The sequence below is a fragment of the Grus americana genome, chromosome 12, assembly GCF_028858705.1.
Source record: "Grus americana isolate bGruAme1 chromosome 12, bGruAme1.mat, whole genome shotgun sequence".
In the NCBI taxonomy this organism is placed as follows: Eukaryota; Metazoa; Chordata; class Aves; order Gruiformes; family Gruidae; genus Grus; species Grus americana.
In genome coordinates, this window is record NC_072863.1 from 1,572,179 (window position 1) to 1,594,947 (window position 22,769).

General features: G+C 49.7%; 1 protein-coding gene across 3 annotated transcripts in view; it reads left to right on the forward strand.

Moving 5' to 3' along the window:
* EDA (ectodysplasin A) overlaps positions 1-22,769 on the forward strand; it is an 80,401-nt gene that overhangs the window by 31,074 nt on the left and 26,558 nt on the right. For all 3 annotated transcript variants that reach the window (XM_054839764.1, XM_054839765.1, XM_054839766.1), the window contains exon 2: positions 17,436-17,541. In XM_054839764.1, coding sequence (XP_054695739.1) covers positions 17,436-17,541 — 106 coding nt within the window. The remainder of the gene's footprint in view (positions 1-17,435; positions 17,542-22,769) is intronic.

Sequence of the window (22,769 nt, forward strand, 5' to 3'; positions counted from 1 at the left end):
TTCCCCGGGCTCGGAGGTTTTCTCATTGGGTTACGGCGAGAGGTGTCGATTACCCTGACCCTGTCGATGGAAAGACTCCAGCACCGCATCACGATGCATCTCAAAATCTTCTTGCTAGTAAATAACTGGTCTTCAAAGGTACGGTCTGACACTGGCACCAGGAGGGGATGCTGGCACGTGGATGAACCACAGCTGGGGCCCTGCGATGCGCTGGAAGCTGACCTGGAGATGCTAAACTAGAGATAAAGGGGAAGAAGAGCTTCCATCAGCGCCTGCTCACACGTTCCCCTGCCCCGCTACTTAGCGCTCTGCGTGCAGTAAGTGGTGAGTGCTTGCTTTTTCACTTGAAGTTAAGGACTTTTGAGAGGGTCTTAATGAAAACCGGTGCGTCTCCTGGATCACGGGGTAGCACAAGAGCAATGACTGTTTGTTACGGTGCTCTAAACTGCTGCTGACTTTTACTTGCTATTCTGCTTAATGCACGTATAAGGGAATTATCTCGATAAATGCACAGTACAAGTACTGCTCCTGGCTAGGAGGATGATAGCAGCTAATCCACAGAAACATGCGCAGCCCAACCTTTTGTTGCTTTCCATTTTGCATAATTCTGCAGAACAGGATATGTCAACACTCGGGTGTCTGACAAAGAGCCACTTAAGGGGTGTGGGTGAGACGATAAAGCAGGACCGAAGGGGTAGGTGTTGGGACATGCTGCTGGATATCGTGTCTGCACAGAAACAGCTGTTTTGTAAATCCCTCCTCTCTCTCGTTAATGGAAAACTGACAGCATCCCAGAAGAAAGCAAGTTCAGGAGGTGCAGGGTGGTTTGCACGTTCAAAGTGTAATTGGTTTCTTAGCAGAGTTAACTGACTTTTTGGGGGTTTATGTTTTGTGCTTCTGGGGTGCTGTACGTATTTCATCCCTTTCAGATGCTCTTTCTCCTTTTCCCCTTTTTTTCCCCCCGACTCTAATAGTTGAAAGAGGACTTGGGCTGCTTCTCCTTTTGAATGTTGACCTTGCTGCATGAAGTTCTCTGCCTTTCTGCTCTCCCCGCCGAGTGATGTATGTGAGCATCTGGTAACGAGGAGGGGGCTGATCATTAGATTTTTCTGAATTTCCAGAGCTGAGCTCACGCGCGTACGCCAGGATCTCTTCCCAGTATTGCTGTACTGGCAAAGCATCCCCGCTGCGTGCGGGGCTGGAGGGCAGAGCCTCGCCTCCGAGCAAGGCGAAGTGGGAGACGTGCCCTTTTGGGGGTCCGGTGTTTTCGGGTATTGCTAAGCGTGTCTGAATTAGCCCCGTGTACGCATCAGTTATTGGAGTTCACCTCTGATCTGAAGCAGTACGGTCTCCTTCTGCCTTCCTGGGCACGTCTTGGGTGTTTTGGCAGGCTGCTATATGTCATCAGTATTGGTCACGATGTCATTATTGGCATGATGACGTCTTTAGGGTTCCCGTTTCGCTGAGCTCGAGGGGTTGCTGTGGGAAGGGGGGTGGCAGACAAAGGCTTGAGCCCCCGTCGTACCCGTCGCAGATGTACCTGGCAGCTCTGGCCTCTCTGGGGAGCTGCACTGCAAAGCCCCCCCTGCCCCCCCCCAAAGCTGGAGACTCCACAGGGTCTTCCTTCACTCACATCTTAAAAACTTGACCTCACCCGCTCTCTGGCAGCGGTTAATGCAGAAGGGAGCGTTGCCTTTCCTCAGCATCCCGCTCTTCTCCCCACGACGGGGCTGCCGTAGCTTTTCCAGCAGGAACGCCCTGCTGGGGACCAGAGGTGACGATCACCCTGCGTTCGGCACAGCGGCTTTTTATGTCCTGCCTTGTCCTTTTGGGATGCTCACCTGAGCATCAGGACGTTGCCATGCGTGCTAGAGCCCCCATCTTAACTCCTCGGTGGGTTTGTTCTTCCGTAGGACGCTTGGAGGTCGCTCCCTCCGGGAGGTGGGATTCAAATCGAATGTGGGCTGAGCTGGGAATCGGTTGTTGGCGTACCGAGCGAACGAAGCGCGGTCAGCCCAAGTTCATGGTAAGCGGCAGGGTTACGCTTTAAATAGGTTAAGCCCAGTCTAGTTAAATATTTACCTCGCCTGGTGCTGCGTGTTTGGCAGGTGGATTTCTCTGATCCCGAGGAGAAAGCTGGGAGCAGGGGATCAGACCGTGCCCCGAGCCTCCTCAGTCATACAGCACTTTTAATTATTTACATTAAAAAAAAAAATTCAGCCGCTGAGCTGTGGGTGACGGTGCCGCCGGGGGAGCGGGAGCGACCCTCTTTGAGGGGCACGAACCCTGTGGACTGCTGCTGCCAAAATACTATCGTCTAAATGGGGGTGGTGGTCCAAAATAATTTTTAATAAGAAATAATATTACTAATTTCTACTGCCCTGCCTCTTAGCTGTGGGCTTTTTCAGGGTAAGCAGGTAATGCTTCCAAATTGAAGTTTGGCTGCGTAAGGTGGTTTCTGGCCACAGTGAATTCATTCCCCGCGGGCGCGGGGACGTATCCCATGTGGTGTTCTCCAGCGCAAAGGATTGTTTAAAACATCCATCTGCTTTATCTGCTGATGTGTTTACAATTGCCCTTTGTAGTTCCCGGCAGCATCTTGTCTCCTCTGCTTTGTGTTTATTTAAGGTTATGGTAAAATATCCCTTTCCTTTGGGGGCGCGTGGGAGCCTTTCCCAGTTTGGCTGATCCCGGGGGCCAAGGGAATTAAAAAAAAAAACCCATCGTGACACCAAGATCATCCCGCGAGCTCCTCTGTGACCCCGCCGTGGTGGTTCCAGCTGGTCGCCGATGCCGTTGCTCCTCGGGATCGGGATTTTAGCCAGATCCTGCCCTTGGCCTGTCTCGGGCTTTGCAGGCGATGTGGCTGGCTGCGTCCGTGTCCAGTTCTTAGCAGATCCAGTCTGTACTATGGGAAAAATAAAGGTTTCAGTACACTTAATTTGTAGCAAAACTTGGCCAGTGGAATAATTTTTGTTTGGGTATTGAATCAGTGTGATGTCCCTGTTTGTTTGTCTAGGATGATTTAGAAAGCCAGTTTCAGCTTTAGGAAAAAAAAAAAAAAAATACAACAAACAAACCCAAAGCAAACTGTTTGAAAAATCCAGTGAGGATATATTTGATACTTTTTCCTGGCAAAAATTAAACAGTTTCCATCCTTCTTCAGTTTCAAGCCTTCAGAAGGTTTATGGGTCCTTCTTTAGCACATGTTGCTGCTTGTCCTTGTCCGTGCTGGCACGCGTGGGGCTGCACAGGCTTTGGAGTTTTGCACAGGTTTTGTGTCCCCATCACGGGCGAAATATGACCTGGGGTGACATTTGGAGAAGTTGCAAAATTCTGTCTGTAAACAGAGACAGAATTTTTTTCCTTAGCCTGAGCCCGAAGCCACGTAGCTGTTTGTCTCACCTAGAAAAGTAGGAAAATACTCCCTGGCTGCGGGAGTGGGTTGTTTTCCTAACGTTCCTCTGCTGCGGCACTGATTCCCCGTGAACAGGGCACACGCAGAGCGCCCGGATGAGACCCCCCGTCCGTGCGCCGCACCGAGGTGCACGGTGGAGATCTGTGCGACGTGAATTCCCCAGCCTCTGCTGCTGGGCTTCTTCCCTGCTTCCCAGTGCCAGAAGTTGGTCAAAAAAACTGCCGGCCAGCTCCGGTAGTGCGGGAGTTCTGCTGGCGTCGACGTGCCCGCGATGGTTTGCAGGGAAGGGTAAACCTGCAGCTCCGCAGGTGTGATACGGCGAGTTGGCATCGGCCGCGGCGGGTCCCCAGATGTGCCGGAGCAGGTTGTTTGCCGTGCGCGCTCCGATGTGGCCGGGGAGCGGAGCCGGTTTGAATGCTTGGCACGTTCAAAGCCTGGCTTGGGTGCCCAGGGTGCCTGAGATACCTAGAGAGATAAATAAATACAGATATCCATGTATATTGTTGAAGCCTCGCTGCCAGCACAGGACGTGATACAGGAAGACTTGTCTCTTCCAGATCTGGTAGCCAGCAGTTCTCTGGGTAAAAAGAAGAGGATAATGATAAAATGAATGATTGTAAAAAAAAAAAAAAAAAAAAAAAAGAGAGAGAGAATGGCAAGATAAGATTTTCCTGGGGAAGAGTTGGTGGGGTCCGCTTCAGAGGAGCAGACCAGGAGTATCCTCAGGCACTACGTGTACACTGAGAACTGAATGTTGAACTTCAGACGATTGGGAGCAAGCTGCGGTCAGTGGTATTTCAGAAAGACTTGAGAGCCAGCTTGCAAATCTCACAAGCCAGCTTAGTCCTCATTTTAGGAATTGGGCATGGACAGAACTGTTTATGAAATTTTTTTCCCGATTCTTTTTTCTTTTTTTTTTTTTTCCTTTTTAACATCCAGAAAGTCACTTCATCTTTCAGTGTCTTCATCTGCGGTGTCCGTACGATGGAGAACGCAGCTAGTGCGGTGGCACAAGCAGTATCCACCAGCTTACAATAATACCTAAATACTTTAACTCGTCTTGACAAACCAGTAGGACTATCCAAAAGCATTTTGTTTCTGCGTCAGAAAGGAAGAACCTGTAAGCGAGCCACGAGCGAGCGCTCCCCCAGCGCTGCTCTCGCACAAGAGCTAACAAAGCCCGAGTCGAGGCAGCTGTGCAGCAGCTGGCCTGGCTGGCTGGCTGGAAACATCTGGATGGCCTGACAGCGTACGGACCCTCGCGGCATGAGACGCTGTGCTGACTGCTGCTGTGTGCAGCATCTTGCTGTCGCTGCTCTCGCCTGCTCGAAAGACATGCTCTCCGGTTCATCACATCAAAGTCTGAACCAGAAAGGCTTGGCTTGCACAAATCTAACACCTCTCCTTTCTTGTCTAGTGCTGCTGTGTCTCTTGCCCGCAGCCGGAGACCGAGTGCAGTAATTGAGGTTCGTTTGCTGAAAAGAGAATGTAATTCCTTTGCTCAGCTTCGAAACGCACTTGCTAGTGCTGTGCCAGCTGCACCTCCTACGCGATGGACGGCCGCTCGGATGGTGGGCTGGGTCGGGGCAGTCGTGCTTCGGTTAAAAGCAGTCCTTCTGCTTCCATGCAGAGACTAAACGGAGAATGTTTTTCTGATGATGAATCCGTCTGGTCCCTCCACCGGCAAGTGGAGCTGGGTTATTTGGCAGCCCCAAAGCTCAGCCTAGAACACGGCTGGGGATGTGCGCGTTGCCGGACCAACTGCGTGAGATAGCGTCTTACGGAAAATTCAGATTCCTGAATTCCTCCCAGCTCTCTTCCAGTAGTTTCCACTTCTACAGCACGTCCCGGTGGTTCTCGTTCGGACCGGCCGGGCACCGTTAGCTCCTTCAGCGCTCGGTTTTCTGCCGTTCCGCTGCGTGTGCAGGGGTGGTGCATGATGTCCCTGGGCAGACCAGCAGCGTTCGCTCGGTCGGTCTGTGCGGCACCTCACCGGGCAGTGCCGGCGCGGCGATCCGGCGTGCACAGCCCCTGCCTGTGCAGAGCCATCGGAGTTACTGAAGGGAAGGTGCCGAAGGAATGAAACTCCATTTCAGTGGGTGGTTGTACATCCGTCCTGCTGCACTCTGAACTTTCCCGGCGTTCCTACGTGCCACCTCTTGCTCCCTCGGCTGCCCAAATAGCACAGAGCACGTCGGGGTGGTGGTGAGGTGGCACAGCTGGCAGACGAGGGCAGGCTGCCGTCGGCTTTACCTCTTGAAGGAGCCATACGTGAAGTGCTGTGGGTGTTTTTATTCTCCTTGATCCCGCGGTTTCGGCGGGTGCCGGGGCCGTGGGAGCGTGTTCCGGGTGTCTGTGCTGCCAGAGGAGACGGCTCTGCGGCTGAGCTCGTGCGGCCAGGGGAAGCCAAGCCAGGAGGGGACTAAACAGCAGCGTAATTTCAATTTTTGGCAAGAACATTTATCTGGAGACAACTTGCTTCCCGGGTGCCGCGTGCTGAGCGGTGCTCGGGGCTCCCTGCTTTCTGGAGCCAGGGCTCGAGGGGACGTTCCCTCTGTCCCCGTGCTGTGTCCCGTTGGCTTCCACCGAGTCCCGGTTTGCACCGCTTTCCTCGCGGGATACGGTGTTCTGCAATTCCCACGCGGAAGGAGCATCGCTGGCACGCCGCGGCACCGCGCCCCGGCTCTGCCTTGCGGTGACTTGTTTGCATAGCCGTGCCCCGAAACAAAACGAGCGCTTTCAGAGCTTTTAATCCTGTTTGTATGAGATCATAGTCTCTTTTGACGCTAATTGCAGTGGATCTGATTAATTAGGCAACAAAGCATAATTTATTTAAACAGATTAATTTTATAGAATGAAACCGGCAGCCGCCGTCTCCCACCACAGTATCGTGCGTTCCTGCAGGTGTGGGAGTCGGCATTAAGACCTTCACCGTCTGAGGAGATGCCTTTAAAAAAGCAATTTGAGTCCCAGGTTGTGGACTGTCTGATGTGCCGGCCGTGCGCCGGCTCGGCAGGTCTGGGCACACCGCGGTGCCGCTGCCTAACCCCTGCGATTAGGGGTGCTCTGCTTGCGTGATGGGAATCAGCAACTGGAAGGCGGGCAATTAGTTCATTCTTGATTTTCTGGCTTTTTCGTTCGGGGCTCAAGTATGGAAGCTCTTTTAAATGCGTGCGCAATAATTTGATGGAGGTTATTTCCCAGTTGCTGTGATGAACTTTTTAATCCTTCTATCGGATGCTTTATTTCATAGATCTTACATTTACAGTGGACTTGTTTTTCTTTTAATGGTAATACTATTTGATTTGGACTACTTGATTCCCTCCTCCTGTTTCCTTCCCTTCCGTTTTTCTCCTTCCAATAAAATGTCATAAAAATTAATCATAGCTGAAGGCCAATTTTAACATCCAGATTTAAAAAAATAGGATTTTTAAACCCCATGTGCTGAAAGGAAAAATGCGCTCTAACAGGAAGGCTTTGTTTTGTTATGGAGCAAGGAAAAATGTTTTTAAAACTTTATCTCCCTGAACAGTTTATAGCAAAACGATTTCAAAATTATGAAGATTTTTGAAGATTTCCAAACAAGGGTACGAGTGAATGTCTGATGGCAAGGGCAGAATTAAGTTCATCAGTTCCAGTGTCTGACAAATGTTCTCCTGTAACTTTCTGCTGTAGGAATCATCTCGGTGAGTGAATCCAAACCCATTCTTTGCTGCAGCGAGACCCATCTCAAGCAGTAGGTTTATGTAGAACTTGATAGATAAAAGAACAAATACCAGAGAACTGAAAAATGTCATAAGTTCAGGTACTGCAGCCATATTCTCCATGGAAACCTCCAGAGCAGGATCTGGTTGCGTCCATTCTGCTGGTTGGTCACTTCTCGCAAGAAGAGAGGTGGCTTTATCACCTTGAGTGTGTGTCTGCTCTGGAGACGGGGTTCAAAAAAAGAGAGGACGCTTCATTCAAGAAGCTGTTCTCAGCTGTCTCAGATGTTGGGACTTCAGCGCTCCTGTCTCATAAGATGCATCTGAAAGAGGTGCAAGTTGAAGGTGTTGGGTAGAAGAGAAACACGCTCAGTGGAGAGTTGCCCAACAGCATCCTCTGGGAATGGTCTCTCCGTCTCATTATGGTTCATGTTATATTGGTCGTGGAAGCCAGATGAGATCAGTGTTTCTGTCATGGCTGATGGAACATGCCAGGTATTCTGAAAAACGTTTCCAAACACAGCAAAAGGAAGCTTTCTCCTAAGGAGGAGACCCAAGGATGGTTGTGGGCAGGCCTCTGCAGGCTGGAGGGACCCCAATTCTTTATTTCACAGGTCAATGGAGGTGGTCTAAGTAGAGCAGCAAAGCCCTGAACCTCTTTGCTGGAGCAGTGCCTTGTTTCAGGAGGTTTTTAGGATGTGTTATGGCTTCGAGGAGGCTTGTGCTGTTGACCTTGTGCTGTCCTGGATGTACTGGAGAAGATCCAGGTCATGAGAAAGGATGAGCAAAGGCACAGATGGAGAAACAGGCAGAAAGAGAAAATATGGCTAATACCAAGTCCCTTAAGCTTACAGGGTTTCCCCCCAAAGCAAGTGTGCACAGCGCTTTTTAGAAGTGCACAAATGCTTTGATAATATAAATGCTAAAATAAGAAAAGAATTGCTGTTGGTATGCAGGAGAAGAAACCGTGACCTCCATATGGAGGGGGACGTAGCCCAGCTGGCTGAAAATGGGACTGAAAAAGACTATGAAGGCTAATTAAAATGTGAAAAACTGACAATTCATGCTAATGGACAGCAGATCTCTGTCTGGCGCTGGTTCACAGCTAAATTTGATTTCCTTGGGAGACGAAAGGAACTGATTTAAGTTCCTTACCTTGCACTGACATCGATACTTTTCAGCGTTTTAACCGGCGTGTTCCCAGCGAAGTGCTCTGTTCCTGCAGCTCTGCTGTGCCCGGACGGGGAAGCCTGCAGCAGGAATCTCTTACTTTTGCTACCATTACAAAATTCACTACAGGTGTCTTCATATATGGTGTTAAACTCAGCTTTGACCTTGTTCTGCCTAACATCTGGGTTGTGGTTTTAGCTTTCCCTTTCCGTGCCAGCAGGTGTAATAGATCAGAAACCCCAGCCCTTGCTCCGTGCTGTACGTTGCGTACGCGCTGCTGAGGTCGGCGTCTGCCTGCAGCGCCAGCGACATTACGCCTCCGTCCGACGTCCTCACGGGACGCACTGGTCACCGCCAGACCAAGGTAGCTCCACAGAAGGGTGTCTTAAGATGAGCGTTTGGGCAAAGAACCTTGTAAACCAAATCTCGGTCTTCTAGGCTTGAGGTGGTGCTGGTTTGGTCTCAAATTTAGCTATTTAGGTGCTCCCACAAAGGCAGTCGTTGAAGTTGTGATGTACGTGTAACCCAGGGATTTGGACTCTATACCTGATTCCGTGTTATGCTAGAAACAGATTTTGTATAGAGATTTATGACAGAAGCTGTGTTTCTCGGGGTCGTATGGGTTATTCTGCCTGTGCTGAAGGAACGCCAGGACCCTTCCTTCTCCCAAGTTACACTCTTCCTTTCTCCCGTGAAGAGCAAACCCGCTCTGCCGTGTTCCTACTTGTCAGGGGTTGAGTGCATTTGCTTCAGGTTCCCTGAGTTGATAGAAAGTAAAAAGCAAGTGGTATGTTCAGTTGGATCAGGTTTTTCCCTTCACTTGCACTTTTATTTCCTATTCTTTTTTTTTAAAAAAAGCGCAGAAGACACCGCTGTTCGTAGAGTTGTTCAATGAAGTCTGTTCTCCCATGGTTGACTTCTGTTTTCGACGTGCCAGGGTGAAATCCTTGGTAGTCATCCATGCGTGTGGCGAAGCCGCTGACCGTGGTCAGCACACCCTGCTTCCAGGTGGAAGTGGGGGGATGTTGTACGTGGACGTTGGCACCTCTCGTTCCGTTGACCCGCAGCCCAGATGTGGCTGCTAAGGGAAATTGTGAAAATGAGGAGTTATTCTCCAAAGCAGCTCGATAGCGATGTCGGCCCAGAACCGCTTTCATCTTGCGTTTATCCCGCAGCTCTGACCTGAGCCTCGAGTTTTGTCTCCTCAGCAGCATCTGTGGAACTCATGCTTTAATTACTGCGGCTGAGGGTTTTGCGTGGGTAAAACTCTCCCTGTAGGCTAAAGTCATCTACCAGCAGCTAAAAATATGGAAGAGCAGCCATAGCCTGGATAATAAACCTTGTAGAACCCCCGGGCCAAGACAGAGTGGTCACCGGAGAAGACTTGGACTCCCCAGTCAGCAGAAAGTCCCGTTGCCTGGTAGGACCACTGAACCAGGGGCTGGAAGAGTGGACCTTGTGCCTTGCTGTCTGGTGGGCTGTGGTTGCTGGGGTTCAACCTGGAGGATTTAAAGCACGTTGCTATGAAAACTTCTTTTTGTGCGTGCAGTCTGATTAACACAGAAATAGATGGAAAGAGTAGAGCTGATGCCGGTCTGATCCTTCACAAAGAGCCGTTAACGGAAGAGTAGAGATGAGTCAGTGGTGGAAATATAAATACTTGGTACGTTGCATATCGAACTAAGCTAAACGTATGGCATGTGCAGAAGCTGGTTTGATCAGCTGTCTAAAGCCTCCTGACTTGATACAGCCAGAGAAGCCACCAGGTTGTGTTGTTGGAATTATGTGGTGAGGCACTTCGTATTGCAAAGTACCGACTTAAATCATGAGCTGGGCAGTTTCAGTAGTAGTTTAGTTGGTGTGCAGCTTTAACTCACCTTCCCGCCTGCATTGCTGGAATTTGCTACCTGTAGTAGATGTTAAGAGAGCAACCTGCTCCTGGTTTTGACGGTCTTTTGGTGGGGGGAAAAAAATGCTTTGGTTATAAAGATAGACTTGATTCTGGAAAATGGTGTGGGATTTGGTGTAGTGGTTTCATCTAGCCATTTTACTACTGAAGCTCCAATCAAATTTTAAAATATTTAATCTGTGCTCTGGTTTCCCTTCGTTGGGACAGGTGATCAATTTTGGCTGTAAAAGCTTGGTAGCTGCAACTGTGGGAGTCTGCAGTATGGGAGAAGATGACCGCTGTCGTGCATCTAGGAGTGCTCCTTAAAGCTCTCTAACACATTAAAAAAAGGAGAAGGGGAGAGGAAAGTTTCCGGGAAGGGTTCAGGTCTGAAGGAAGGTTTGAGAGTTGCGTTACACCCTCCAATGGCAATTAATTCACAGGGTTCGTTGGTTTGTAATGAGGCTTGAACTGATAACTGGCAATTGGATTTAATGTTCTGTGCTGAAAAATACAGTGGCTTTCCTGGGTAATGAAGTTAAAATACCAATAAAAACTTAGGAAAATATTCTCCCTCCTCTTTCATTGTTCTCTAATGATTTTCTGTTACCGCAGTGCCTAGAAGACCCGGGAGCGTGACTCACTGGCCTTCTGAAAACTGGGATTGTGCAGTTCTCTTTGGAAGGGCTTTTCAACTTAAGGACAGAAATGCTCGACAGATCGAAAGCATCTCAAATCCGCTTCTTAAAAGCGGTGGTGGCTCGGTAAGGGCTGTAGACTTACCAAGACGGGCGTTCCTGCCCGCTGGCGGTAGCTGGTGCAGTGCCACTGGTCCATGGCATTACCTGGTCCACCTCCGTCTATGAGACCAAGGTCATTTCTGTTTTCTAAGGGTCAAATACTTGCTTGGTTCCTTGCTCGTCGCTCGTTACGAAGCTCCTCATGAGTATTGGGACGGAGGTGGCTCAGCTGTTATAGCTCCTGCTCGGAGGCGTTGCTCAGTCCCTTGTTCCACCCAAACTTCCCAACTGGCTTTGGATAAACTCCTTAGCATCGCTGGTGCTTTTATTCTCTAGATTATAGAATTGCTTTGCCTCGTAGCTTTGGGTGGAAAAAGCTTTTAAAGATCACGGTTGGATGTAAAAGCCTCAGCGAGGATCCTTGCGTGCAGATCAGAATGCGGAGGAATTGTGGTGGGTTTTGTATCGACTCAACGCTGACGGTTTGTGCCCCAGGACCTCGGGCTTCAGCGTGAAGAGCTGGCGAGAGCGGGGACGTGGCTGGCGTCGGGAGGGGAGGAAGGGTGACGAGGCGCGATGAGAGAGGTGAAGCATTAGGGACGAGAAGAGCTATGGGCAGTCTTGAAGGAGAGGACCATACTTGAGCTTTCACGCCGGTGAAGGGGTTTGCAGAGGATGGTGTGTAACCTACTCCAGACCCCTGGAAAGGATGCACGCAGCCGAGCTGGGCTGAAAACACCAGATTTGGGGGAGGAAGAGGGGTTGTGAGAATTCCGGCTGAGAGAAGGTACAACCTCTGCTCTCTCCATCGCTCTCTCTGGCCACGTCCTGCCTGATGGCACGTACCGTGCTACAAGAGTTTTGCGTTCAGGGCTGTGGCTTGTCTTGCAGACAAGGCATCTGTATAAATTTTTTTCTGTTAAAATGGGAATTGTTTACTTTTTCACTTCTTGGGTTTTATGAGGAAAAAGTAATGACAAAAACAAGACTTAAAATATATTGAATGGATTTTTTTTTTTTAATAAAGCATAGCTACTCCCCAAACTTTGTTCTAATCTGTGTGAAAATAAATAATCCGCTTGATTTTTTTTTTTTCTTCCCCACCATGTGTTACTAGAGGCAAATTTCTGATGGAGGACAATGGGGCTGATATTCAAGTAGCTGCTACTCTGAACCGCAACCTCCGACAGCTGAACTTCAGAGCGCCAGAAAAACAACAGTATTGCTTGCAAAGAATGCCTCGACAGAGCTTAGGCTTGTTATTAGTCTTCTCACACTAACGATCTCCAAAATTGCAAATGATGAGGGAATTTGACTTTAACAATACCATTAAAGAATAATGCACGAGGATGATTTCACCCTTTTTTTTTTTTTTTTTTCCCTCTGGTGCTTTAGGATTCTGTGCTGTAGGAGAGCGCGGGTTTTATTGATTAGATCTAAAGCTGGCTGGGCTAGCTTTCCCGTGATTAATTGGAAGCCGACTTTGTAATACAGCATGCGGAGAAGTCTTGGGGGGTTTCGTTAGTGATAAATATGCCTTGAAAGACTTTGCAAGAACGTGCTTTTCACTGAAAAGGGCTCGCGCACCTGAGCGCGTGCGTGCTTTTCCCAGTTCTGCTGTTAATTGGGAAGAAGATGCTGGTTCTGCCTACCAGCTTGGCTTTGCTCAAGGAAAAACTGTGCCATTTGTACATAAGTGCACAGGTTGGCTGATATTTTTCCCCTTTTCTCGTGTTCAAGCTGTTGGACCGCTGGGAATACATTCCCTTGGTGTCCAGTGGATCTTCATTCCTGTAAAGAGTTTCTGAGGGATGGGCGTTATCTTGAGGCATTTGCAGAAGGATGCAATTAAATATGCAAACCTTCACAGTTATTTCAGCATCCCAGCATTGTTTTGCTTATTGCACCTGGTTTGTATATCCAGCTGTAACTCCTTAGTACATTTGGGTTTCATAGCTTGAAAAGGTTCCGTAAAAAAATAAGTTTTTTGTATATATTTATATACCTACATATCTCTCTATTCTTCTGTAGAGTGTGGGCAGGCTACGTTATTTTGGGGGTTCCCTGACATCCCAGAGCAGCTTTGTTCCGTGTTGCCAGAGCGGGTTCTGCAGAGAAAATCACCGCTTTTGTATGCGTGCCTTTGTTTTTCTTTATTTTGCTGAGAAGAAACCAAGGTAGAGCGGATTCATTCTGGGGAGGCATGCCTTTACTATTGTTTCACATGTTATTTTGAGGTATGGTTTCCCCTGGGATTTTTCCTCTCTTGCCTTTTTGACCTTTTCCCATCCTATAGTGATTTTCTTGATTAAAAGTATGGAGCTTGTAATGGGTTTACATGGTGTTTCTAAAATTAAGGTAATTCGAGGGCTTTAGGTTGAGGGAGGAGGGAAGTGGTGACTGCGCCAAACTTTTCTGTCGCTGTTGCGTAACTACGGAGAAAAGGCGACTTCTGTTTTGGGAGCAGGTATGTGTTACTAAGCTCCTCCGAAATACTCTCGCTCTACAAGCGCAGAGGCCGAATCGATTCTCCGTGACTTTGAGGAGGAGGAGTTTCAGGGAAATGATGGACCAGGAGGGTCACCGCCTTTAGACCTCCCCAGAGGGCTGGATGCCGCAGCCGGGGTGCTCCAGCGAAGCCCTGCCCTGCTCCGCCTGCCTTGCCGGGTGCAGGGGGCTCGGCCAGTGCCGATGTGTTTGCACAGCACCCAGATTCATCATCCTGCTCCACCAGCTCCAGCGTCTCGCCTCCTGGACGCTTCCATCTCCAGATTGCAAGTTGCAATTAGGGGGACGAGCGTGGGACACCCGAGCTTAGCGGGGAAAATGCCTGTTCCAGCCCTGCAAGTGTGTTTGCTCCACGTTTTCCTGAAAGGATGCAACTGATCCTTGTGCAAAATGTTTCTGGGTGGTTTTAAAATGCTGGGAAGCTTTCAGCCGTGGGAACGGCCGCAGTGGGTCAACCGAGCCGCCTGCCCAGCCCACTGCTTTGCTCCCCGCCGAGGGAGGGAGCCCGCAGAAGCCATTCTTGCCGCCCAGCGTGTTTTTCAGACGTGTGAAGCGTTGCTTTCAGCCGCCCCCGTGTCGTAACGCTGCGCTAGCGTCCAGCCAGCAGCATTTCGCTGAAGGTTATTTCTCCTTTTGCATCTGTCTGTGTGGCTGCATCGTGTTTTGCTAGATGGGTGGCAAACATCTGCTCATTCTGCTCTGCAAATCCTCTCCCTCGTTGCGGCCACACCAAATAACAGCGAGTAGATGAGTTTAATTTGAGGCACAGCAACATGCACCCTTACGTCCAGACCAAAAGCTGCGGAGTCCAAGAGCTGCGAGCGAATACATTCATCATATCTCAGGGGGTGGTGAACGGAAAAAAGCATCGCTCGCTTTTCCACCCGGTGCAGCTGTGCCAGCCGCCGGTTCCCAGCTGGACAGCGCGGCCCTTCAGGGCTGACCCGGCGGCCGAGCATCCCCCGACCTCCCGCAGCTGCGGCCGTTGGAACAACGGACCCCTTGAGTCATCGGAGAGAAGCTTCGCCTTCATCGGCGTGGGGAGCTCGCAGCTGAGGGGAGCGTTTCTGGGCCCGGCAAGCCCCTTGGCCATCCCTCGCCCTGCCCCGAGCTCCACGACGTGACCCTGAGCAGCTCCCTCCAGCCAGGGGTGGACCTCCTGGAACCCCCGTACGCCGGTCTCCGTAGGTTAAATACCGTTACTCCCATAATGAAAAGTTCTATGGAAATCATCCCTAGGACAAACTCTGTCTTTTTGCTCACACCGGTTGTGTCCGTTGCCAGGCCAAGCGTGGAGTTCTGGTGTGTTCGTTCTCCAGGAGAGCGTGGGTTTGTGGGTTTGGTCTCAAGGCAGCATCTGCCCGTAGCCGGTGTGGTCGTGATTACTGCCACAAGCTCTTTTTATTGGTTTTTTTTGTACGTAAAAGGTATGTTTCGGTCATTCACCCTCCCTGTCATTTCTCTTTCTGACTTTGAAAGACCATGTTTAATGGGTAGATTACTTTTAGCCAATATTTGGTATTTTTCTGACTGATCCGTGATAAGCGTGATACAAGAATTAAACCTGGGCGAGAAGAGAGTAGCAGAGTCGGGGTTCTTCAGCCTGGAGACGAGGAGGCTCCGGGGAGACCTTCTTGTGGTCTTTCAATAGATAAATGGGCTTATAAGAAGGATGGAGAGAGACGGCTCTTGCTGCATCCATAGTGGGAGGAGGAGGAGGAGGAGGAAGGTCCGACTGGGTGATGTGCTTTGGTAGCTGTAATTTGAGTTGGTGTTTTATTTGCTTTTTTTAATTTAATCTAAGGTTTCACGTTACTATTAACGCTGACCAAAGCATGCTTAAGAGCCCCGTTACGCAAGTTTTGTGAAGAGAAACGTTATTGTGATTAACCGTCCAGGAAAATAAACGCATTCTGCCCATCTCTTGTATTTCCCCTTCTGAGACTAAACATAAATAGTTTGGTTCAGTTTGTGAAAAGCCTTCAAGTCTCTGAAGAAATGTTGATTGTTTCACTGAAAGCAACAAAACCTGTCAATCAAAATGAGAAATCGGGGTGTTTCATCCTTTCCAAATCCTTATGATTTTCCAGGTGAAACTCTTCTCTGAATTCTTCCAAGCCCGCTAGCGGTTCTCTTTCTTTACAGCACGGGTGGGAGGGTGGCACGTGAGGATCCTGCTTGTACCTGGCAGGAAAAAATACCGTCCCGGTGTATTTAACCACGAATTTCTGGGCCAGTGCCCAGATGCGGAGGAGGAGGTGGCACGGGCTGAGCTTGATATTATACTGGAGCTTTTCAAAATTGTGGCTGTTGTTTTAAAACTGTATTGGTAATAGCAGGGAAAGGGAACCCCTTTGTTTTGACACAATTAGGGTTGTGCCGTTAAAAAAAAAAAAAAATGTTCTTAAGATGAAAAAACGTTGGGTTTAGCCTCAGCGCTGGGAGCAGCGAAGGGTGATGCGGGGCGGGATGCCGCGCGTCTGGTCCCCCACCGCTTCATTTCCAGTGCTTTTGTTCAGTCCTGTTTTGTAAAGCTCAAATAAGAAAGCCAAGCAATAACGGCGTTCAAAAGCAGCGCTGATGATTTTGCTGAAGTTTTAACCTGAACTAAAATGTAATTTGCCTCTTCAATTAGTTCTATGCTATTTCGACCTGGTTTCCCAAATCCCCGTCCCGAGGCTGCACTGGGGCTCGTTGGAGTAAAGCAAGATGCGAATGTAAAGTCCGGCGGCTGCTGGTTCGGAAGCGGGACTGGGATGCTGGAAGCAGAGCGTGGGTAGGGAAATAACTTGGGAACAGGCGTTTGTGTGCGGGGCGGAGGGTGCACCCCCTGCACCCCAAGGGTGGGAGAGGGCAGGCGAGAGCCCCGGGGCACGTCAAAGGCAGAGACACCTTTAACGATCATTTGATACGGACTTTTATGGCCCGTAGCTTAACGAGCCACTCTTTTAACTAGCGATTCAGGGAAGGAGTTGGTTCTTCTCTGCTATCTCAAAGATGCTTTTGATGCTACGGGTTTTGTTCTCAGAACAATAGCGCCCTTGATAACCTCTGGTGCTGCTTTTTTGAAGCTTCTTCATTGTTTTTTTAGGCTGTATTTGGCTCGTGTGTGTATTTATGGCTTAAATAACTGTGACGGGGTTTCTTCAGTGGAAAAAAAAAAACAAACCCATCCTGGTCAGAGCATCGCTGGTGGGAGGGTGCGGCAGAACAAGGTGTTTGGCTCCTAATTCATCTTTTGTGAAATTCCTTATTTTAGGGAGTGGAAAGAGCTGGGGGAAATGCTGCTGGTGATGAGCCGCCTGGCCCTGGGGTAGCTGGGAGGACTGGTGAAGTTTCTAAAGCGAAATTCCAGTTTCTGGGTAGGGATGTTGATTTAATAACTGTCAAAGAGTTTTTAATGCGGTAACTATTTTTTCATGAATAAGAGGTCGCTACATAAAATTTTTTGCCTCTTGGCAAAAACCATGTTGTAAAGACGTACTTGCTCTAGGTTTAAAGTGTTAATTTATGTGGTATACTGAATTGGCTTTAAAGGTCCCTGAAGACCTTTGAATCTCAGTAGCTAATGAGCCTTGCAGAAGAGAGCTTGAGAGAGAAAAAACTTACTGGCAGTGAGTAATACTGGTGAAAGAGCTCCAGGATTGAGCAAGTTTTGCAGAGAAGAATTAGAAATGATCGCATCGGCATTTGGGGCGTTTGATTATTTCCAGCTATAGATCTCCCCTGACGCCGCCTGCGTCCCTGTCCCTGCAGCCCCCCGTGCCCCGGGGGATGTTCCTCCCTGCCAAAACCCTTCAGGTTGAGTTATCCCAAGTCCTAGACGGCTTCCAAGGGGACACAGCTCCTTGGGATGAGGAGGGCATCCATGTGCAGCCCCCTCGCATCTCCCCCTCGGCTCGGCTGAGCTGTCCCCGACGGAAAGGATTCGGCGTTCAGGCTCCGATCTCTCTGCTCGGCTAAGCCGTCTTTGCCAAAGATGTTTAAACTTGTCCTCCTTCTTCCAGCTGGCCTTGCTGAACTTCTTTCACCCTGAAGAAAAGCTGCACGTTGGAGAAGAAGGTAGACGCGTCCGTCGAAATAAAAGGAGTAAAGGCAGCGAAGGGCCAGACGGTGAGTCCCGCTTCGTTCCGCGCAGCTGCGCTGCTCGTCTTCGCCCAGGCGAGCAGCAAACTGACGGGTTTTTGCAGGTCATGGTACAGAATTCTGCATGTGGAGGGAGAAAAAATTGACATCTGTGGCTTTTAATAGTTTCCTATCTGATTTTGATTGCCTTCCGGTTGAGGAATTCCAGGCGTTCTGATTTCTGCAACTGTAGGTCTAGTGATTTTGTGCAAATTAATGCCGCTTAGTAATTTCATCCTTGGCTCTTCTTCTCTAATAGCGAGGCTCTGTGCTCACTTACGGCTATAATTTCTGCTTATATACCTCTGTTTGTTGTTCTGCTCCTTCCCTTTGTCGTCACCGTCCCTTGGCGAGAGCATCGTCCTCCGTGTCCTGCTCTGCTACGCTCAGGCGCCAAAGCCCTTCTCTTGTATCTGGTCTCTTTGTTTCAGACCTTCTCGTTGGTTTTGGGCTTGGTGTCTGACAACGCGCCGGCCCTACACGAATGGTCCCACCACCCGCTCCGTGATGGGATGGGCCATGCCGTGATCCGTTGTATGTGTGCTTTATGCGAGTGCTAAGCGTTACAACGTGATAGGGGTTTTTCTTAAAAATGTTTTTAATCTGGGAGACGGAGGCCGTTCCCGATGGCTGTGAAGGCGTTGAGCTGGCGTGGAGGACGCGGCGGTGGGAGCAGGAGCCGGGCTGCGAGGGGTGGTTACGGCTTCGCAGGGCGAGGGACCCCCATGGGCTGCTGGTGGGTGAGGTCTGGGAGATACAACGTCGTTAGAGAAAGCCTTCTGCCTGAAAGACTGGGAGAGGGCGGCCTCGGGTGCGCGGGAGCTCCGTTTCGAAGGTGCTCGCCCCAGCGGGGTCACGGCAGCCGGAGCTCTGTACGGAAGGGACGGGGAGGCAGGTGACCAGGAGACGAGGAGCACGTCCCTTGCGTGGGTGATGGCGTGTGACCCCTCGGACACGGTGGTGATTCCCAGGGGCTCTCCGGGAGCTGCGCTCCGTGTGCCGAACGGCTGGCTCTTCACGCGGCAGGTGTCCTCTAAAGCCCCCGGGCGTCTGAAGGGTGCTTTAAAATGGAAAACGAACCCCCAAAGAATTGTATTTCATGCTTGAGGTCATGCAACGTCACCTTTTTTGTTCTTGGAAGAACAGCACCAAAATCCTTAGGTAGAGCATAACTCGCGGTAAGTACTGCGACATCTTTATTGCACCAAAACCACTCTCAACGCTTGCTGAGGACTGAAGTAATGAATACCAAAATAATTAAAACTAACTTCACCTTCAGCCCCTTCCCCCAGCCTGCATCCTGCCCATTTCAGTATCAGGAACTTTATTTCCAACGCTGTCTTTCCGTGATTGTCGGACTGCCTCCCGTGTCGAGCTCCTGGAAGAGCTCCCGCGCTTCCCTGCTGCAGAGAAGCAGCGCTCCGTTTTTATACGGAGAGGAGGAGGAGAGCGGATGCCAGGGCACGTAGGGAAAGAAATAATGAAGTAGTGGTGTGTGCGTGGCTTGGTGCCTGCGAAGCCCAAGTCCTGGCTGTGTTATAACCCTCTCGGCTATCGTTAGTTTTCCTCTCCAGCTCCCTGGCTCCACGAGTTTCCCATCTCCCCCCGAAGCCTTCGCGATTTCACAGTGGAAAAGCGTTTCCCTGTGGCTCTGCTCCAAGAAAGAGCTTCGTGAAACTCCCCGGATTCCTCCTCCCCGAAACGCTGACAAGTATGATGCATTTGGTACAGACTCCCTGAGTGATTCCAGCTCGATGTGGTCCATCATCTTCAGAGCCGGTGTCGCTCTGATGCTCAGATGGCTCAGGCAGGATCCAAGTCCTTTTGCACCGACTCCTTGAAATCTATTCCAGCGTCTTCGCAAGGCGCTTGTAGAAGTAGCAAGTTTCCACTGTATGGGAGCGGTGTCAACGCAGCGCTGCGGGCAGATGTGCGGAGGAATCGGCCTCGTCCGTTAGGCTGCCTGAGCGCTGCCTTTCTATTGCCAGATGTGCGGAGCATCGCCGCACGGGGAGGGGCAGACGCTGAAAGTCGGTGGGCTAACGAGGGCGTTTCTCCTCACCCCTGTGCCCGCGTGAAAACGTGTCGTACTTTCATCGCTTGCACCCATTTCCCAGATTTCCTTTACGTTCCTTGAGTGCATCGGAGTTGAGTCGCTCCAGAAATGTAGCACGCTTCCACTGATTATATGGGGGTTTCCTAAATTAGGGGGTTTGACCCCGTAAGGTGATAAATTGCCAGAGTGACGGGTCATTTTCCTCGTGCTGTTAGCAAGGCGGGTTATGTTGGCAAGCAGTTACTTCGTGTTTGGCCGTCTCGGTTTTATTAGGTAGAGCAATATTTAAGAAGTGAAAGCTGTCAGGGCAGGGATTGACCTTGTAACAACCCTAAAATCAATAAATAAACAGAATAGCTTTCTTGTGTAACTTGGGCTGTTTATTTTAGACCTGCGTGAAGGAATCTTACTTTTTTAGAGAAGGGCAATGAATCATTAAAAAAAATAAATAAATAAAATCATGTCACGGTATTGATAACATGCTTTTCTTCCTGAGTTTTGTGAAGGGAAAGTTGATCGAATCTTTGATCTCCAAAGAGCCTCCAGAAGATAAAAGTGGATGAACTATAAATTCCCAGAAGGAAGGAGATGTGCTTTCCACTTGAGGCCTCACTAATATTTGTCTGGAATTAATTTTATGAACTTTCAAGTCCTTTCACACATGCAGTGAAAGACCAAAGTGATCCGAGTGTGGAAGCCGTGGTTGGGGGAAAGCTGCTCGGTCCCCTTGCACGGCTGCGCGAGTCCTGCTCATCTTGGTGCCGTCAGCGGGACGGCTTCAGTGATTTATAAACGTCAAGGATAACACGGTTCCTTTCCTTAAAAGTTTTTTTTTCTTTTAGGAAAACTTGCTCTCAAGCCCTCTGCTGTGAAAAAGGTGGTTCTGAGACAGGTCAGAGCTGGTCCCGCGGGGCGGGAGGAGGGCGATGGCCGCGGCTGTGCCCAGAGCCCCGGGGATCTGACGCGTTGCTTGTCGAAGAACCCCACGAAAAATGGTGTGCGACAGTGCAAAGCTATCGGTCGGATCCTGTCACTGCCAAACATGACTTCGGTATTTTGAGGGCTCCAGCTTCAGTCCTCCCACCCGCCCGTTACCTTTTCTGATGGCGTTTGCTTAACTTCTGCTCGCGTCGTCCCCGCGCAGCGCCCCGGCAGCGGCAGAACGGCGACGAGGTGCCTGCCTGGCTGCCCCTGCCGCGGGCAGACGGGGTTGACGGGAGCCTGGGGACGCCTGTCCCGGTCCTCAGGAGCGCAGATCGTCTTTCAAGCCAGCTTCCTCTCCGTGCCACCAAAACCAACGTTTGCACAACTTTAAAAATTGCCGCTATTTCTTTCTGCTTCTGAAGGACCGGGATTATTCCCTTTACAGCTCCATTTTACGCTGGTCTTCATGCGCAGTGTCCCTGACTCCACCTGTCACTTAATTTGCTTTAGTTCACTAAACCTGACCCTCTTCGATGTCTCTCTCTTATTTTTCTTCTTTTCCCCTCCTTCCTTTTTGTCTTGGTGTGTTTATGCTGCTGTGGAACCGCTGTTGCTCCCAGATTAACAAATCATTCCGGAGCTGGTAATTAGCAACAGTTGTGCTAAAAGGAACCATCAAGAATGTTAAATTAGTCCACTTTTAAATAAACTGTGTATGAAATGTTAGATCTCTATTCCCAGAGCACCAGTAAAAATGCTGCTGGCTCTTTGCTAACGAAGCCAAAATATGGGAGTAGCATGGTTGTAACTACAGAGACAATTCCGTGCTCTTGAGGTTATAAATAATGACAGAGCATTTACAAAGCAGATGTCAATAGGACTCTTTAAAAAACATTGTTTAGAAAAAAAAAAATAGTTTCTTTTTCTCCTACTTTCATCTCTGTTCCCAGTTAGATCCCTGCCGTGCTGCTTTCCTGGTTTGTTTGGTTTTTGCTTTTTGGTTTGGGGTTGGGTTTTGGTTGTTTGTTTTTGTTGGGTTTTTTTCCCTTTCTAGATTTTTTTCATATTGAGCTTGGTGAGAAACATAAGCGATTGTTATCCATTCTTTGATTTGGAGCATGGCAGCTGGGAAGAGGCTGAGCAGATGGCTGTCCTTAAGCTGACAACAATTTGGTTCCTACTACTTTGGCAGTCCTTACTGCCGAGGAAAGTCCTTGATGAGAACTCGTGGGTTTCAGCGCTGCGAATGGCTTTTGTCGAAATGAAAATGAAACGCTGGGGGAGCAGAAGCTCGTCTCGGTCCTTGCCCCTACCTGGGGCTTTGGAAGTGATGCACCAGCTACGTGGGTCCGGCGTTTCACCCCGTTGTATTTGCTTGGTGTTTTTATGGTGGTTTTGGGATGGTTTAGCAGGCAGGTGATGCTGGTGCCTGGCTCCCTCCGTCCCCCCCGGGCAGCCCCGGTCCCGCAGGTGCCGCCACCCCCCCACCGACCTGGCGGCGCTGACGATGCAATAGGGCTTTTTTTTTTTTTTTTTTTTTTTCTTTTTAAATATCCAGATCACAATAGAGACTTTTCCTGCCGGCTTCCTCTCCTTTGGAAAGGGCAGGTTCGTCCCTCTGCCTCCAGAACAATCGGTGCCTTTGTGTCGGCCCCGTGCAATTCCCCAAAGCCCAGGCATTCCCAGAAACGCAGATGTATGAAGGGCGATAGAGCCTTATTGTGCTCCGAAACCATGGTGATGAGCGCTCAGTAAATACAGAACATTTCCTGGATACTGGAGCGCAGGGGACGGTCCCAAAAGAAAGGCTCACCGCAAAGTGCTTGCACTTACTGATTGCCCCCAGAATTTCTCTGTGATTTCCCCCAAAATGAGAGAAGGGAGGAATTAAGATGGTGTTTGAGTCTTCGTGGACAATGTCCATCCCTTCCCCGTGACGTCGCTGTCAGTACTTGTTATTACTACAGTAAAATTAAGACTGCAGCTCGTTTACAGATCCTTACCTACGTGTTATCGCTATGGTTATTATAATAAGGCCAGCTGTTTGTTTACGGTTTTGTACCTCGGGCACTTTTCAGCCACGAAGATGCAGTGATCAGTATGTAGGTAGCTTCTTTCAGCCCGCAGTCTTGTGTCTGTGCTCGTTTCTAACCAACGTTTCCACTGAGACTGATCCGGAGAAGCTTAGCGACTGTCTGAAAACCCAGGATGACGTTTAGGTCGTGGTTTCGGTTCT